Source organism: Canis lupus, chromosome 15 (assembly GCF_048164855.1).
Source record: "Canis lupus baileyi chromosome 15, mCanLup2.hap1, whole genome shotgun sequence".
Taxonomy (NCBI): domain Eukaryota; kingdom Metazoa; phylum Chordata; class Mammalia; order Carnivora; family Canidae; genus Canis; species Canis lupus.
Genome location: NC_132852.1, coordinates 45,745,553 through 45,763,512, shown reverse-complemented (window position 1 = coordinate 45,763,512; position 17,960 = coordinate 45,745,553). Strand labels below are relative to the sequence as shown.

General features: G+C 40.2%; 1 protein-coding gene across 22 annotated transcripts in view; it reads right to left on the bottom strand.

Moving 5' to 3' along the window:
* Positions 1-17,960, bottom strand: part of KMT2C (lysine methyltransferase 2C) — a 284,203-nt gene that overhangs the window by 13,803 nt on the left and 252,440 nt on the right. For 16 of the 22 annotated variants that reach the window (XM_072776881.1, XM_072776873.1, XM_072776879.1 and 13 more), the window contains 11 exons: positions 17,247-17,479; positions 12,996-14,699; positions 8,368-8,580; positions 7,500-7,664; positions 5,920-6,061; positions 5,622-5,769; positions 4,004-4,182; positions 3,721-3,857; positions 2,592-2,841; positions 1,388-1,527; positions 849-956 (listed from right to left, as the gene is read on the bottom strand). In XM_072776881.1, the coding sequence (XP_072632982.1) occupies positions 849-956; positions 1,388-1,527; positions 2,592-2,841; positions 3,721-3,857; positions 4,004-4,182; positions 5,622-5,769; positions 5,920-6,061; positions 7,500-7,664; positions 8,368-8,580; positions 12,996-14,699; positions 17,247-17,479 (3,419 nt within the window). The remainder of the gene's footprint in view (positions 1-848; positions 957-1,387; positions 1,528-2,591; positions 2,842-3,720; positions 3,858-4,003; positions 4,183-5,621; positions 5,770-5,919; positions 6,062-7,499; positions 7,665-8,367; positions 8,581-12,995; positions 14,700-17,246; positions 17,480-17,960) is intronic. The other 6 variants (XM_072776890.1, XM_072776892.1, XM_072776895.1 and 3 more) reach the window with 4 other exon arrangements.

Below are 17,960 nucleotides of genomic sequence, written 5' to 3'. Positions count from 1 at the left end.
GGCAGAAGCTTAACCAACTGAACCACTGATGCACCTCAACATACTTTAAAGTCTAAACCTATCTGCACATAATTTGATTTCATTATAATGGAAACTACTGCATATTATAAATATAAGTCTCCAGAACATTCTCCCAGCAGACAGCAGAGCAGTGATCTGCCAGGAAGAGTGACTGGCAACATCACTCCATAAGGCGGCTTCCTTCGATACAAATGGTTAAAAATGTCTATCTGTATCAACCACCACAATACACTTAAATCACACAGAATCAGGTACAGTAGACCATTTCCACCAAGGCAATGAGCAAAATGCTTTCACCCCGAAATACAGAAGTAGACTTAAAATGTGTGAAAAGCTTTTCCCATCAGGATAAGATCAATAGAAGTTTTAAGTATTGTTGTAATTAAGAGATTAGTAATCACTTAAGATGTTATTAGTAATGTTAAGATATAATTCAAGCCTACTCCCCTCTTGTCAGATGAGCTGATTATTTATTTATTTTTTAAAGATTTTATTTATTTATCCATGAGAGACACAGAGAAAGAGAGGCAGAGGGAGAAGCAGGCTCCATGCAGGGAGCCTGATGTGGGACTTGATCCCGGAACTCCAGGATCATGCCCTGAGCCGAAGGCAGATGCTTAACCGCTGAGTCACCCAGGCATCCCAGATGAGCTGAATTTATCTGAAATAGCAGCACGGGCTGTCCTTCCCCAGCCCACAGAGCCTCTGCTGAGACTTCCTGCACACAGAGTGATTGATATGCGCCTGTTCTATCCATTAATGTAACCCCAAATCACGGAAGTCACTCATTATACACTGTTCACTAATTGTGACTATCCTAAGTTTACCTTGCTTTCTGAGTTTTTTGCTTGTGTGGTTGATGCATAAAGAACGAAGCAGTTATTACTACAAAAGACGATGTCCTTCTCCATTCTATTAGAGCTTTCTCGGGAATCCTGAAAAGCAAAGAGAAATGTACGGGGTTCTCAACAAGTCAAAATTTCATAAAAACAAGATCTATCCACTGTTGGCTTTTATGCTATGTTAAAAGTGAAAGTAGCTCTCTATCTCAAAAGTAAAAAAGTAACTACATGCCAATATTTAGCATATAATTTAGCCAAAGAGAAAATAAATTTATAAAAATAAACTTTATTATCCATATTTCACTCTACTTAAACATATGTGGTTCTCGTAATAACCAATTTACCAGTCTGTTGTTGCTGTTTGGTTTAAAGCTAAACATATCAAATATATGCTGAGGCTACTTCCTGGAACATGTGTCCCATGGAGCTACCATAAATAGACTCTTGCGATACAGGAGCAAAGCACTGTACAGGACGCTTTCAGAGGAGGTAGATGGTGGGTTGGAGAAGGAATACCAAAGTACCTTGCTCACAAAGGCCAGATCTCTGAAAGATTTCCTCACACCACTTCCCAGAATAACCACTTTGCAGTGACAGCACCACTGTGGTCTGAGTGCCGTGCTTTCTGCAATACCATGACTAGGATCCTTATATCCAGAAAAACCTAAATGCAGAAGACTTTCATTAGTGATTAAAGTTAATTGATAATACAATGTAGTACAAGGTATAAACTGCACTAAATCAACTTATAACACAGCTCATTTAACTTACCTTATATTAATTATTCTTTATTAATAAAAATATTTTCTTCTAAGCAGTGGTTACATGCATGGCACTGGAGCCTAAATAGAGTGACACATCTACTCTCAAGCATCTGGGGAAATGATGCTCGTATGTGAGGAGCATGAGAGAAAACTGATCCACCACGATAGATTAAAATATTCCCCATAAGTGCAAAGCGAGTGGGGTGGGGGATACTATATTTGTTTGAGAGTTAAGACGATACAAGATGTTTTATGAAAGATGAAGAGGTCCATGTACAAGAGTCTTAAATAAGTGTGATTTGGAAAGTCACAGATGGCTGAGGAGAGCTCTAGGGCCAAAATAAAAATGTGGTCAGAAAGTCTGAGCACATCATTCATGAGAGGCATGGAAGCAGAAAGGAAAACAGGGAAAAATCAGTAAGGCAGAAGCAGCTGGAGGCCGAAACCCAGCACAGGCAGCTCTTGGTAAGAATTCAGATGAGAAGTGAGAAGCGGCCAGGTCCTGAGAGCCGGGCAAGGGCCAAAACAAGACTCTGAGGGGATGAGGTGCAGAGGCAGAGGTGAGGATGAGACGGCCCTGCCCTTGGGGACTATGGCACCAGCATGCCCCTGGGAAGCACAGGCCCAACAAGATGGAAGTGAGGGTGCAAGGTCCAAAAGGAAGAGGGGACAGAAACACAGGCACCAGCCGCGTGTGCTCCTGGAAGAGAGGTGGTTGGTGTGGCTGGCCCTCACACAGATGCCAAAGCTGTGGGAAGGTCAGCAGCCCAGTACTCCCCAGGTGACATCCCAACCCACTAATGGCAAATCATACCACAGATGACAGAGAAGGATAAATTACCCAGGACTACACACCAACCTGCTACCTGTTACTTATTCAAAACTAAGTAGGATTTTAAAGAGAATAAGCTTAACTTGTGAATGGAGAATGAATGTGAGGTTAACAAAAAGTAAACTAGCTCACCATTGCTTGTTGGAGGGAATGGCCCATCAGGTTGCTTCAGCCGGTAAGAGCTTGCTAATCTGGGAGGGTTTGCAGGTCCTGGCGGAGGCCCACGAAGAAATAAATGCTGTCGACACTCCAAACCTGGGTTTACTCTGTGGCTACTGACCAAACCCATGGATGGAACATCTGGAGCATTACTAACCTCATAGCTATTAGGGATTCGGACGTGAAGAAGGTCGGAAAATGCAGCCACCACACTGCTAATGTTCTAGAACAAAAGTGTAAACACTGTGTTACCCTGCCTAAGGCAACAGTGAGCCACAGAAGCAAACTTTGCTCTTCAGGTCACTGCTATCTGCAGGACACATACAATGCAAACAAATCCAACAAGTTTCATTTGGACTTAAGAGTCTCAGGAAAAAAAATTTTTTTAATGGACCAGTACTCCTATCAAGCTTTCCTAAACAGAAATCCTCATACAGGGATCCAATTCATGTTAAGTATTTGTGCGATGTTAGCTATCTGACTATCTGACGGGTGAAAAGGACACAGCCACAAGGAGGGCACTAAGCCTCATCAGGTTTCATAGTTGGGCAGAAACTCCCTCCAAGTGGACTCTGTCCAGGTCTGGGCAGACGTCTGCGACAGCCCACAAGAGCATTCACTGTCCTACCAACTGCTAAGTTATGTGGATGACCAAAACGTCCTATCACTATACCATCAGTAAGGTTGCCAATATCCTCACAGAATTGAGAGAGAAAAAAATTCTCAGCAATTTATTAGTGTTTGATATAAGCAGCTGCTACCTCAACACTTACACTGCTTCTGTAAAACTTTTACTGTCAACAAAGTTCTTTCTTGCTGCTTCATTTTCTATGTGTAATTATTGAAAAGTTTCTCTCCACACCCTTTACTAAAAACACGAGAACACAAACTTTATTCTGTCCCGGCTTCAGCTGAGACCAATGTGATGCTTTTTCAGAGTGCTCAGAAGCAACACAGACATCTCAATGACTGCTAATCCTACCTCTCACAGGGAGTTTCTGTCCGCCATTACCCTGCTGTGCACATCTTGCTGTAAGCCACCTAACACACCTTTAAGAACGGGGGACACAGTTTATAATGTTAAAGAGTATTTTGTCTTTACCTCAGCAGCTGTAGGATGCAGAGTAATTGCCACAGATATAAGACCTGATCTGGGACCATTTGGGGATGAACCAAAAGGTGGTGTGAAAAATAAAGTGCCTGGCTCAGTTTTGATGTCATTCCTTCTAGATTCCAAACCTTAAATGGGGGGGGGGGGGGGGGGGGGGGAGGAGAGAAAGAAGGAAAGATGGACTGAGTGTTAATAGCTTCTCAAAATCAATATACAAACATTAGTAAACTGGCACACTGTAAAGAGAAAGAATGTGGCTGAGTACTTTCCCTACCTTTCCCAGCACTGCTAGGAAGAATAGGAATAATAGGGGATGGCACAGGCTCTGGAGGCTCCTCTTTGACCAACGACAAATCTGGGTACCTGCTGACTTCCATCCCGACCACGCTCTCAGGAGAGGAGGAGGGAACAAAGCTGTCAGGAGTATCCCGGTCACCACCATGATCCTGTATCCTGAGGGAAGAACAAACAGAACACATCAACAGGTGCAGATCCATGCCTGGGGGCTTCCTCCACCCACCGCGCCCTCTCTGTGAGCATGACTACAAGGTTCCCTTGGACAATGGCAATAATGTAAGAAGTCAAAGAGCAGGTTCAGGGCCAAAGAATAAATCTCTCAGAAAAAGACCTAAGAAACACATTACAACTATTAAGCAATTTGAACAATAGGTTTCCTCCTGACTAAACTTCAGCATCAAAGTTTAAAGACCGGCCAAAGAAAGATGATGATCAGATTATAACACAGAAGAGAAAGGATGAATACTCACACCTCTGCCAAGTGCCAGATCCCTGAGACTATGGGAACAGTGTGCAGCCAGAAAGGGAAGCCAAGTCGCACACCCGCATAGTGGCAACGCAGGGAACACTTGGTCAGTAGGGCTTCATAGGCCTTTATTTTTCTTAACTGACTAAATATGGGGAAAAGAAGAGGAGAATGGTCTAACCCAAGAAGCCAGAAGTTAACGAGGGTGACTGAGGTCAGAGGGCAAGTGTGGTCTCAAGCTGATGCTGCAGGATATTCCCAAACCTGGGGTCTCTTATTTCCCCCACCCCTGAGGAGACACTGTCATGAAAGAGAATTTGAGCAGCAAAATTATGAGAAGACTCAAGAGTGGCTTCCAGACAGAGCCCCTGTGAAATCCAGGAGTGGAGCGGATCCCCACCCATACACATCTAGGAGACTGCCTCCTACAACTACTCTCGATTCACCAGTCTAGCAATTTCTAGCAGTTAGATGCAGAAGAGAGCAAGGAGACCCGGATTCTAAATCTGGACGAGTAACTTCTCTTTGGTCCAGTTTTCATGTTAGTATAAAGTAAGGGACTTAATCTAATTGATGTCTCATCAAATAGAGGGTAGTTATCAGATTATCCAAGAAAAAGAGAATCCTCTGATGAAGTTCATTAAGAACCTTTCCTAGATATAGGTAGGTGGGTTGAGATTATCTACTAAGGGAAGCAGATTCTCCCCTCAGAATCTTGGGTCTAAAGAGCTGACACAAAGAAGTACGAAGCTCTGGATGGGATAGTCCTTAAATTTCCTTCCATGCAAGCATTCTCTGATATCTGTGACTGCCGCCCTTTTTAGACATCTGCAAACATCAATAAATGACAATGATCTTTGAAATATTTTGTGTAGAGACTCCCATTGCCTTAGTGCCTATTTGATTATTTGTTGAACTTTCTATACCATTCAGGAATTTAAAAATGTACAAACTAATTACATTCAACAGTAAGAATATTTTATAAATAAGGTTCTAAAGAAAACTATTCATCAAATGTTTACCCCTTAAATGTTTTTACATGTGATCCCTATAGGCACTCTGCTAAATATACACATATTTTAAAAAATATGAAGTAACTAAAAAATTTGTGAGAGAAAAGGAACTCTACCTTAATTCTTCCTGATTATTATGAGGTGGTGTTGGCAATGAGGCTGGAACATCAACTGTCTTTGGGCCTTGAGCAATAGCTCTGGCTAATAAGTCATCCTGTGGTCTGAATGGCAGCTGAAATGGTTTAGGTCCTAGGCTTTTGGTAACTGGAAAAGCAAAAACACATAAACAAAAAATAGATTTCATCAAAACAGATACATGGGTAGAACTTCGCAGTCTGACTGCTTTTCTAACATATACAGTTGGCAAAGGGAACACTCCTTAAAGGTGTACAACTCAGAGATGTAACATCATACCTTCATGGCTCATTAATACGCCGGCTCTTCCAGCAAGTTCTTCAGTTGTCGCAAAACCATTTGCCATCTTCTGACAAGCCATAGGAGGTGGTGTAGGAGGAAGAGAGGCAGGGGGTGTTGGAGGATTACTTAAATTATTCTGCTGCAGGAGACCAAAAAATTTTAAATTATATGCTACAGAGCAAATATGCCATGACCTTGCTAAAACTTAGTTCTGTGAATTTTTAGCACATGGAAGCAAGGCTACAGAAATGTCATCAAGATGCATCTTCATTCCTAAATGCATACCAAGAAGAAAAATAAAGGTCCAAGGCAAGGAGGTTTTTTGGTGAAAGAAATACTCATGCTTGTATGGACAAATTAGCCATTTGCTTACTCTGCCCAGCTTGAGTACTTGCATTAAGAAGCAGTTACATTATTCTATTCATGTCTTTTTAAATCTCATTGTTATAGCCAGTGAAAGACAGCTTTAAAATTCAATCAATAAATTGCAAAGAGTTCTCAAAAGTTCAATTATTAAATTCTCATTAAGATATGCCCCAGTTCTATAAAAAAAACAAAAAAACAAAACTAAAACTTGAGAATTTGTGGTCCTAATCCTCTAACTACATACTCCTATCCTCAATATTAGAATCTGGATTGTCCAAAAGCTCTATAAGAAGCAAAAGTCACAGCAATAACACTGAAATGCCTAAATCATTAACAAATGGGAGTCCCCTCCAAACATTTTTCTCTGCTTAGCATGTGTCATCAATTTGTCATTTGTTGATTGATTGATCAGTCTCTCAGGCATTGTTGGAATCTACCAGTAATACCATGAAAATCAAGTGCAAGGTGAAATTACAAATCTTGCAAAGATCTAGGATTTCATGAAGGTAATGAAGTTGTGTTGGAGAATAGCTTGCATCAGAAGAGAAGGTGTTTACAAGAGTTAGGACAGGTTCTAACTGAAGAGAAAAGCCGACAATGATAATAAATGGAGCATCACAAGAGAATGACTTTAATACTAACATAAGAAGAGAAGCCTTCCAGGAAACTGATGATACTCTCAAATATTTTTGCAAAAAAGATCATTTTACATAAGTCAGATGTGAAGTAAAGAAAGTCTAATGAGGCTGTTATAAAACGCTAAAATAATAATACCAAAAGATAAATTTTAGTTTGATTTTTTAGTTTAAGAATTAATGTCTAGTTGTAATTAGTACCTAAATCATTAGACAAAATACATTTTTCAATTTTTTCATTTTATTTTTCAGGGAAAATTGCTAACTACATTTTTAAATTCTATTTACTATGAATTTGGATTGATTTTAAGAGTTAATAAAGGTTATAGGAAAACAGGTATTTTCTCTACCATAGAAATACATGATGGATGCTCTTCACTATTTGTATTCTTACCTATAAAAATTTCAAATGTTTATGTTAGAAACTCTTCATCCAGTGAAATTTTAACCTTTTAGCTGAACTAATAAAGTTTAAATGAAACTTGGAAGATTAGATGGAAAAACAAGATAAGCTCTACCAATTCTGGCATGGTATCCAAAGAGGAAGCAAGGTAAGACCTTGGCGAAGAAACATACCTTGTAGATCAACTGAGAATAGTAATCCGAAACCCCTTCAAGGGTAGCACTGCCAAAAGTTCCTAGAAGTCGGCTCCCACTATTAAATTGGCCACTGCCATAAGGAAGAAAGTGCGCAAAGTTCACTCCAATGATTGGTTCCATTAGAGGGAGCAGAGAGAGCTGCTATTAAAAAACACATTGAAGAGTAATGTACACGGTCAACAAAACAGAGCGTTTCGCAACTTTTCTAAGACCCAAGGCAACTTAGTCCAATAAGGCTTGAGAAAAACAAGACTTAAAAATTTTGAGTATCAAAATGCTAGAATAAGTGAGAGAGACCACAGAATCTCTGAGATATATTTAAAAATGAGTTTTATTCTTATATGTCTTAAAGGGATGCTGCCAGGCATCTAACAAGAAAAACACGTTCCTTATCTTTGCTCAGCAAGAATCGGGGCATGAAGGGAGGCCAGGTATCCCCCAGTGGCACTCTTAGTGGCTGTCTCCCACCTTCTGTAACAACTACACAGGTGTAAGAATAGAGTTTACTGTGGGGAGACCAGCAGTTGCATTTCCTTGCATCCAGAGTCACAAGTAACACAGACAGTCTTTCTTGGTGCTGAGGCTGCTCCTTTTGAACACAAGTAAATCTTGACCATCACCTACCAATCCATCTAACTGCCATTTTCGGGTGCCAATAGGATATGGTGCAGTTTTGCTTGCATTTAGAAATCTACTAGACTCCTTGTTGAGACACCATTTATCCCTGTGACTACTTTAATTAGGAAATATGGTGATAAAGAGAAATTTCAGTTTAATAGGGTTGAAAAAGCACTTGATGCCTCACTTCCTTGACTTTTTAAAGGAGCTGCTCCGAGGGACTCACCTGCTTCAGGTGGGTAAAGGTGTCAGTGGTGGAGTACATAGCTTGTTTCTCCTCTTCATCCTTCTTCCTTTTCTTGGAGCGAGGTGCAGCCTTCTCCCCTGTCCTTTGAGTCCGTTTGCTTCGAGGTTTCTTGGTTTCACTTCCTCCATCTGTTTTTGGCAATTGGTTGTTGCCACATCCAAAACCACCTTGCATCTGAGCCCCCAAAGTTTGCTAATGTAATTGGAAAGGTTAAGAGATAAGTGAACTATTCACATGTTGGATTTTTGTAGCTCATGCTAATTCAGTTCCATCCTATGATACATATTCCTACCAGGCATACTAAAAGTTGAGGAAAGGCAGTGGCCTCAAATGGGCTGTTTTCTGAAATATCATCCCGTTTTCAAACATTATTCTCGAGTACAGAAATTGGTAAGCTGCGAAGTTTGAGGAAAGAACAGAATTCTGAAGTGTGGCTACTTTCCCTTTCAGAGCAAGCATTACTCCTCAGGCGGAGCGCACGGATGCCAGGGCAGACCAGAGCTCCTTGTTCCTGCTCTCTGGAAGCTGTGGAGGAAGGCATGCTCTTAGCCAGAGGCTGTGGTAGCCTCTGCACAGCGGTCTTGATGAGTTATTTTGGGATCCCCTCAGGAATGGGTGAAATACAAGGTCTGTAGAAACCACAGATAAGCTCCATAGCCCGTGCACCTTTGCTGAGAGGAACAGCTAGCCTCAGACCAATAAAAACAAACAACACTGGTCATCCAAATTAGCTCATGATTCTATATGTGACTGAGTAACAACTGCTATATACTTAAAGTCAATGAGAAGGCCTATGTATATGCTAGCACATAAACCTTTTTTCTTTTTAACCTTTGTCTTTACTTAATGGCTAAGAAAAAGTGAGAATAACCAGTCCTTGAAGAGGTTCTTAAAGGTAGTGCTATCAATACCTAAAAAATATGGGAATTCTTTTTTTTTTTTGCGGGGGGGGGGGGGGTTCTTTTAGGGGCCATTATTTCTAAACATTATAGTTATAACTTTGCTAGATAGGTAACTACAATTGCTAGACTTATTTTGATGTATTCTGCACTAAATCTTCGAGGGTTTGAAGATTATAGTTTCCAGTTTCATTTTAAATGGCTTAGAGCATGCATGGCAACATTTTTCTATAAAAAGCCAAATAGTAATATTTGAGACTCTGCAGTCCACACAGTACCTACTGTAACTACTCAGCTCTCTGCCCCGGTACTGCCAAAGCAGCCACAGAGCATTCATAAATGAACAAGTGCGACTGTGTTCCAATAAAACTTTTTAAATTCATGGACACTGAACTTGAATTTCATGTAATGTTCACATGTTGTGAAATATTACTCTTCTTTAGAGTGTTTTTCAACCATTTGAAGATGTAAAAACCATTCTAATCTTAAAAAAGAAAGGGTAAAAGGTCTAAGCAGACTCAGACTACCGATTCCAGGGTAAGATCAATGGTTCTCAAAAAGTAGTCCCCAGAGCAGCGAATGGAGTACCACCTGAGGCTGGTTTTAAATATGCAAACTCCCTTGTCCTACCTTCCACTTACTAAATCAGAAACTCTGGGAGTGAGGCCCAGCACCCTGTGTTTCAACAAGCCCTTTACATATTAAAGCTTTGAGAACCAAAGGCCTAGAACCGTGTGCCTCTCCATATTCATATGCATATGAATCGTGTGGGCTCTTATTTAAAAACACATCCTGATTTGTAAGCCTGTGCTGGAGAATAAGATTGTGTATTTCTTTAAAAGTTCCCCAGTAAGTAAGGTCAATGCCTTGGGTCAATACCCAAGGATCACACTTTGAGTACCACGGACCTAAGAATGTCTTATTGGCTTATAAGAGGTTAATAATGTAGTTGCTTATTAAGTGCGTTTGGGTTAAAGCATTTTAAGTGTTTTGCAGACATTATCTCTAATTCTCAGAATTACCCTAAAAAGCAGGTATTACTACATTTCAAAGAATACTTCTAATTATAGGGGAACACAAAGGTTAAAAATCATCCAAATGTGTGCCTGAGATAAAAAGTTAACATGTTAATGTATGTTTGGTTTTTTACCTATGCCTACATATATTGTGCTAAAACACAATGGACACACTTAGTATTCTTTTTAGTGGATTGACATATTATTTTCCATAATATCAAACATTCTTATGCAGCATAAATTTTAGTAGCTGCAAAAAAACCCCCACAAAACTCAGATAGTTTATAGAAATAATTTAATCAATAAATACTGTACTAAACTTATTTTCTTAAATTCCTTCTCTCACTTTTTTTCTCTTTTAGTAGATAGGACATTAGCTATTCATGTGGTTACATCTTTGCACACTTTAGAGTTTTACAGCCCTTATGCCAAATTTCTCAATATATAATAGGTAGGTCAAAGGTATGCACCTTTCACAGACATTACCAGCAAAATGTTTTTAACTCTGTTAATCCTTGCAGCAACCCTACATAATAGGGAATAGTGTTACTTCTGCTGTGTACAGATGAGGACATCAAGGTACAGAAGGGCTGAACCCGCCCAGACCATCCTCTTGTTAAGAGGTAACACAGGGAATTAAAGCAGGCTGAGTAGTAACCTCATAAACTTTCCAAGAAGGCTCTACCACTGCACAGCAACCAGGAAGCTGCTCTTCTCCTAACCCCAACTTGTGTGTGAAGACACAATCAAACTCAGCATGGAGGAAAATTTTGTCTATTCAACTACTGCCACAGCACTTTTGCCTTTTGCGTGACTAGAAAGTAAATGGGATTTCATAATTTGTAAATGGAGGATAGTAAGTGCCACATGACTAAATGATATCTTCAAGCAAGTGCTCAGCATAAGAGACCTACTCAGGATATGGCAAGCCATCATTACCCCTAGTAGTAAGTCACTTGGCCCCTTGCCACCCTCCCAAATGGACATGAGACCAATGTGACACAGTCCAAACATTTATACATATGCAAATTGATCTCCTTCCTTTTTCTATCATAACATCCTCTCTATGTAACATATAATTATCAGTTTTAAGACTTAACTTCAATTCCACACACTGAGTACTTACTATGTGCTAATACTGTATTAAGTACTGTGAATATAAAGGTCCTCAAGATGCAGTCTATGCCCTTCAAGAAGCTATTTAAGTGGTATTATAAAAACTGCTATGTGAGCACATGGGCATCAACACATTTGAGAATGGCTGAGCTGAGAAAGATCTGGAGAAGATGATTCTAGAACTGAGTTTTAAAAGAAGACATTGGCCAGATGTAAAAAAGAAAGGAGAGCAATAGGCAGAAACAGCAGCATATGGCCATACATGGAAAGGTGGAATCAGAAAGACCCTGAGGGGATTGAAGTAATTCAGTATTCCTAGGGGCACAGAATGCAGTGAGAAAGTAGTCAGAGACTGGGCATATTTGGTGGTGACAAATTGGACTGAAAAAACATTACCACTGAAGTTTATAAAAGTTACCTGAATCTATTCAAGCCAGCACTCAATCTCTACAAAATGGTCACACAAGAAAACAAAGAGTAACAACACTTGCTAAAAGAACGGCTTAATTAAATACAACCTTAAGACTGAAAATCTCAACGAAATATACCACTTCACCCCATCCAATTAAAAAATGAAAACTGTAAAATACCAATCAAGAAGCACTATAGGGAAAGCTTTATGAATACACCAGTAATGGCACTGTAGCTTCTGAAAGACAAGAAAGCAACAGTATTCAAGCAGACCAACTCTTACAACCCAAAAACCCAGTTTAGGAAATAGCTCAAGAAGTTCACTGAAATACATGGGATGGAATCTCGTAAAGGTATATTTACAAAGAACCTCTTTTTTTTTTTTTTTTTTAATTTTTTTTTTTTTAATTTTTATTTATTTATGATAGTCACAGAGAGAGAAAGAGAGAGAGGCAGAGACATAGGCAGAGGGAGAAGCAGGCTCCATGCACCGGGAGCCTGATGTGGGATTCGATCCCAGGTCTCCAGGATCGCGCCCTGGGCCAAAGGCAGGCGCCAAACCGCTGCGCCACCCAGGGATCCCCACAAAGAACCTCTTTATACCAAAAAACAAAAACAAAAACAAACAAAAAGGACAAACTCAATGTTTTATACCTTAAAAAGGGCACAATATTGATATATGGAAAGCTATAAAAAGTATAAGATTTCATTTGTACTAAATCAAGTATTAATACACTGCAACACAATGGATTCCCAATGTGTTACCTCTGGGAGCCCTGAGAGTCTCCACCAGTATTAATGGGTACAGGAGCTATGATCTATACGGAAATTACGTACTTACTTGCAATAAAGATACACTTTTTGCTTTAGCTAAATCAACTCATGTGGTAGTACTCAGCTGACAGGCACGTGTTACACATGAAATGCATTAGTACATGTCTTTGATTTTTGAAGAAAAAAGTAAACAAATTATTCCTTAATATGGTTTATGGGTGTGAGTCAAAACATGGGCTCCTCAGAGGTAGAAAAAATTAAAATTTGTTCTTTAGAGTAAAAAGTAGCAAAGTAATGTTGAAATTAGTAACATGGTTGGCACTAATCTGCTGTAACTAATTTAAAACAAAGGGGAAATGAGGAAGTTACAGATTTCAGTGAGCACACTTACCAATCCTTCGACTGGGTTCTGCCTCTCAACTAGTTTGTTATCCTTTGTACAGTCATCTTCTGAAAAGCTGCCTTCTGGTTTTTGACTTAAAAGGGAAGATGATTTTTTATTTTTCAGCAGATGCTTCAGAAGTTCATTGCCTGAGTCTCCCTTGGCAGCAGGGGCCCCAGCAGAATGAGGAGGACTCTGTGCTGAGGAGACAGGACCAGCCACAGCTCTTCCTTCAGCCTCGTTCCCCGTCTGTTCCTCCCGGTCAGGCCCATCTTGGCCAGGGCACTGCAGTGGTTCAGTGGTCTCTACTTTTACCTCTTCAGCTGCAGCAGGGGTTTCCATGGAGAGCTTATCCACCTCCGGGTTTGCATAAGTCTGTGGATTTGGAGTTCCCTGTGATAAATCAGTTTGGGGCAGCTTGTTTTCTAATTCTGTACCCAGTTGGCTGGCTGCCATGTTAGGAGTTGATGGGCAGACAGGCTCCATTGACTCAGGTTCGACTTGTGGGGGCAGCTCGCCGGGTGTGTTCACTGTTGGCGTGGAGGTAGTTTCTGAGATGCTTGGGGTGGGTGGAGCAGTTATATCTGAGTGGGGGGTGGATGGAGCCCTAGTGGACTCCACATCCTCATCTTTCTTCTTCTTTCTTGTTCTTTTCTTTTTCCCTTTTTCTTCTGGGATTATGTCGGAATACAACTGGATGAGAGACTGGGCTGATCCCGGATAACTCTGTCCGTGGGTTGCTACAGGGTCTTGGCCGCAAGGGAGACTGCTATTGGTTGCTACAGGTGCTGCAGGTAAAGCAGGTGTGAACGGAGGCCTCACTGGGGATTGCTGGAAGCTGGTCCCAGAAAGCCCTCCATGCACCTGCTTCACAGAATGGAAATTTGGGCTTCCACCAGGAATCGATGGCGAGTCAGAAAGGAATGAGGGAGGTCCTATCTGCCTTCGCTCGTTGGTTTGCAGGAAAGTCTGAGTGGGAGGGGAATTCATAGATCCTTGTTGTATACTCTGCTGCTGTGAGCCCTGCCCCATTTGCTGTTGGGGCTGTGGAGATTGCTGAAGGGGCCTGGGAGGCTGGGTGAAGTCACAAGGCAGGTCAGAACCGTAGAACGGCATCTGGGAGCGCAGTGGGCCATGCTGTTGCATGCCCACCCCCTGCTGCAGAGCCCTCTGCCTGTCGACCTCCTGCATGAGCTGGATGCGCTGTCTTTCCTGCTGTTCCCGTAAGCGTTCCTTTCGTTCCCGTTCCTGGAAACTTTCGCTGAAGGGGTTATTGTCATCAAATTCCACCCGTGGTGGTGGTCCACTCTGTGGATTTACACTGGACACCGTCCCTGGTGCTGGTGTGCAAGTTCTTATTGGTAACTGGGCAACTGGAGGCGGAATCCTAGCAGGGTTGAGGGGCAGGTGGGCAGGAGCACTGGCAGGCTGCCAGCCAGGTAAACTGGGCATTCTAGCAGGGCTGCTATGCCCAGAAATGACCGCTGGGTGCTGCTGGTGCTGCAGTTGCTGTGGCACCATGGGGAAGCTGGGCTGGCTCATGGCAGGGGGAGTGGCACCTGGAACGAGGGGTGGTTGGGGCTGGACGCCTGGCATCACGGCAGGTGGGGCCAGGGCACATTGCTGCTGCTGCTGTTGCTGCTGCTGCTGCTGCTGCTGCTTGATCCGATAATCTTCAATCAACTCAGCATGCTCTTTCTGCTGTTTACGGATCTGGAATCATAAAGTTAGGCTTACTTATTTATCCTGCAGGTATTAAATTAGATCACTGGCTATGATTACGGTGGGGATTACATATAAGGCAGATCTTGCAGTGGCAAAAATATTTTGCTTAGGCAGTGGCAAAAATCATAAAAAATTGGATCGATAAGCACTAAAGACTGCCAATCTTTTAACAACAGGATCTTCCTAAAGTCATTTGTAAAATTTCTTTACATATGATACACCAAAACAAATTGGAAACACATTTTTCTGAAATAAATATTTTTAAAAATCTTACCACAAAAGTCATAAACTATTTAACCTACACATCAAAAAGGTAAAACAATAAACAAAGGCTACACAGGAATCAGCTAATTGACCTGCCTTAACATTCATACAAAAAGTTAGAATAACCAGCATCTAATTCAAACTTGAACCATTTTAACAGGTTAAAATTTCATTTGTTAGGTCTACAAAATCACACAAGGTATTAAAACAAGATGAAATAGTAGCAGGTACATCACCCCACCCCACCCTTACAGGCTAAAAAGACTGTATTAATATAAAACTCTGAATTTAAGGGCTCACACACTCAAATTATAATTTCTAAAAAAAACATCCAAAACTCTGAGGTAATATTTTTAATAATTCCTAACAAGCTCTTAATATAAGGACTGACCTGTGCCCATCAATTCATTCCAAAAACCCTTATACCCCAGTGTACCAGATGCTACAAAACAATCTCAGTAAAGATAAAGCCCATGTCCTCAGGATGCATCTTGCTCAGGAAGGGGAAGAAGAGATGCTGGTGCGACACACATGCTCTGGAACTTCCCAACCCTGGATGCATATTTTACTAATACATTGAGCCCATAATTTCTAATTGTTCTTCCACTCCATCCCAGATAGACTAGCCTGTTCTCTGCACATAATGGTTTTGGTGGGTCTCCAGTAGCTGCAGAGCTAACTTAGTTTTCTTCCTTCCTGGCCAGGGACCTGGGCTGGAACTGAGGAATTACCATGGAACTGGTAAAACAATAGAAACACACAATAAATACCTACAACAGTATCTGGAATACAGAAAGGAGGTCATACATGCCTTTCCTGTGACATTCTAAAATACTTTCAAACATGTTATCAATTGCTTATCTTAATGAGATTTTACTGGATTGTTGGCGACTCTACAGTAACAGATGATGTCTTCGATTTTCCAAGTACAGTATTCCTTCTAAATAGAATTTGATCCATAGGATTTTGATATGCAAAAGCCAGGCCCTCCTCATAAGGAATTTACAGAAAGACATCAGAAGGCAATAAAGGTGCTAAAATTACTTTATAAGAAATACCTATCATTAAAAGAATTTTACCTGCAATAAACATGGACCCATAGAGTAAATGGAGAGAGAATTGTCTCATTCCAGAACTGTCCTAGTTTTAACAACAGGGATTACACTAGAATCACTTTACTGTTGGTACATCACTGTGGTTGCTATAGCTTGGAGATGAGACATCTGAGCCAAAAAATTCCTACCCCGATAATCAGCTAGGACCCAACATATCACCTACCTCTGTGATGACTCAAGAGACTCTTGTTGTGTAAAATGATGACAATACTAGCTTCTTCAGAAAGTTGAGAAGATTAAATAAGATAACATATATGAATATGTTTACTAGTGTTCACTACACTGACAGCACCCTGATTTTTATTAATTAAGTCAATCAACTCTGGACCCTTCCTTTTATATTACTAACATTGGATTACCTTTCAATTTCCTTTAAAAAATTAAAAATGATAAAACTATTTTTGATGTACAATTCTATGAGCTTTATCGCACATAGAGATTTGCATAGCCATCACCACAATCAAGATTCAGAAGAGTTCTGTCACTCCAGAAAATGCCCTCATGCCCCTGTTTTACAGTCAAACCCTCCTGGCCCCATGCCTAAGCCCTGGCAACTACTAATAAACCATTGTCCATCCTTGTAATTTTTGTCATTTCAGGAACTTATATAAGTGGAATGTGTATATAATATTCCAGGATTAGCTATTAGCTTCTTTCCCTCAGCATAAGGCTCCTTGAGATCCATCCAGGTTGTTCTATATCAACAGTTTGTTCTTTTTATTGCTGTGTACTATTTCAGTGTATGGACATACCACAATCTGTCCAACTATCATTACTGAAAGATACTTGTGTGTTTCCAGGTTTTGGTGACCATGAACAGAGCTGCTATAAGTACTGTACACAGGTTTTTATTTAAAGCTAAGTCTTTGATTTACTTGGGTAATTGTTAGAAGTGAGCCCTTAACCCATTTTGAACACTACTAATATCTTATTTTAAATAAAAATTTAAAATTTTACTTCTTTTTAAGTATAATTGTTATTTCAGAATGAGCATTTTGAGAAACATCTGGTTTATAATGGAAGGTAATAGCAAAATGGTTTCATTTTTTAGGAATGTGTCTTTTACATAAAATATACCAATGTATTCTAGACCAAAATAGTGAGAATAATAAAAACATCCTATGTGAAAAAGAACAACCAGAATGCTTCAAATTACCTGTTCTAGCTGTTTCTGAACCATGCTTTGCTGTTCAGTAACATGCTTCAGTTGTTCTGCATCCTCTTCTGGAAACTCACGCCCAGCTTTCTTGGCAGTACGTTGTTTTGCTGAAAGGGCCTTCTTAGATTTTCTGTGTGCACCGATTTGTTCTTCAAGATATTTCTGCTGCATCTGAAGAAGCTGTTGGGTCTCCTGAAGCCATTCTTCATACTGCTTACGTTGTGAATCATCTAAAGAAAAAATGAAAAATTCATCTGTGTTAATTTTCTAAAGAATCCAACAATGTAAAAGTTACACAATTACATTTTGAAAGAAAATGCAGATTCACCATGACCTTGTAATAGGTGTCATGAAAACATAATACTAAATATTAGACCATAATGCAACTATCAAATAGGAGGCTTTAGAAAAATATTTATTCAAGGAAACCAAAGAATGCATCTTCTTAGTACACGTGTTAACTTCACACGTAGAAATGCTATAAATCCAATCTTTGAAAAACAGAAGACTTTTATCTAATGGAATGCTTTACACTACTAATTATGAAACTCTGTAACCCACATACCAAGCTATTAAGTTATATGTATTAATGCAATTTTACAGAATGTAATTTTTTTAACATTTTTGAAATGTTTTGTTTGAAGAAACAAAATTAGGTATATACTAATTGAGGTACCAGAGCATGGATTAGGTATCATTTCCCATGCTAGT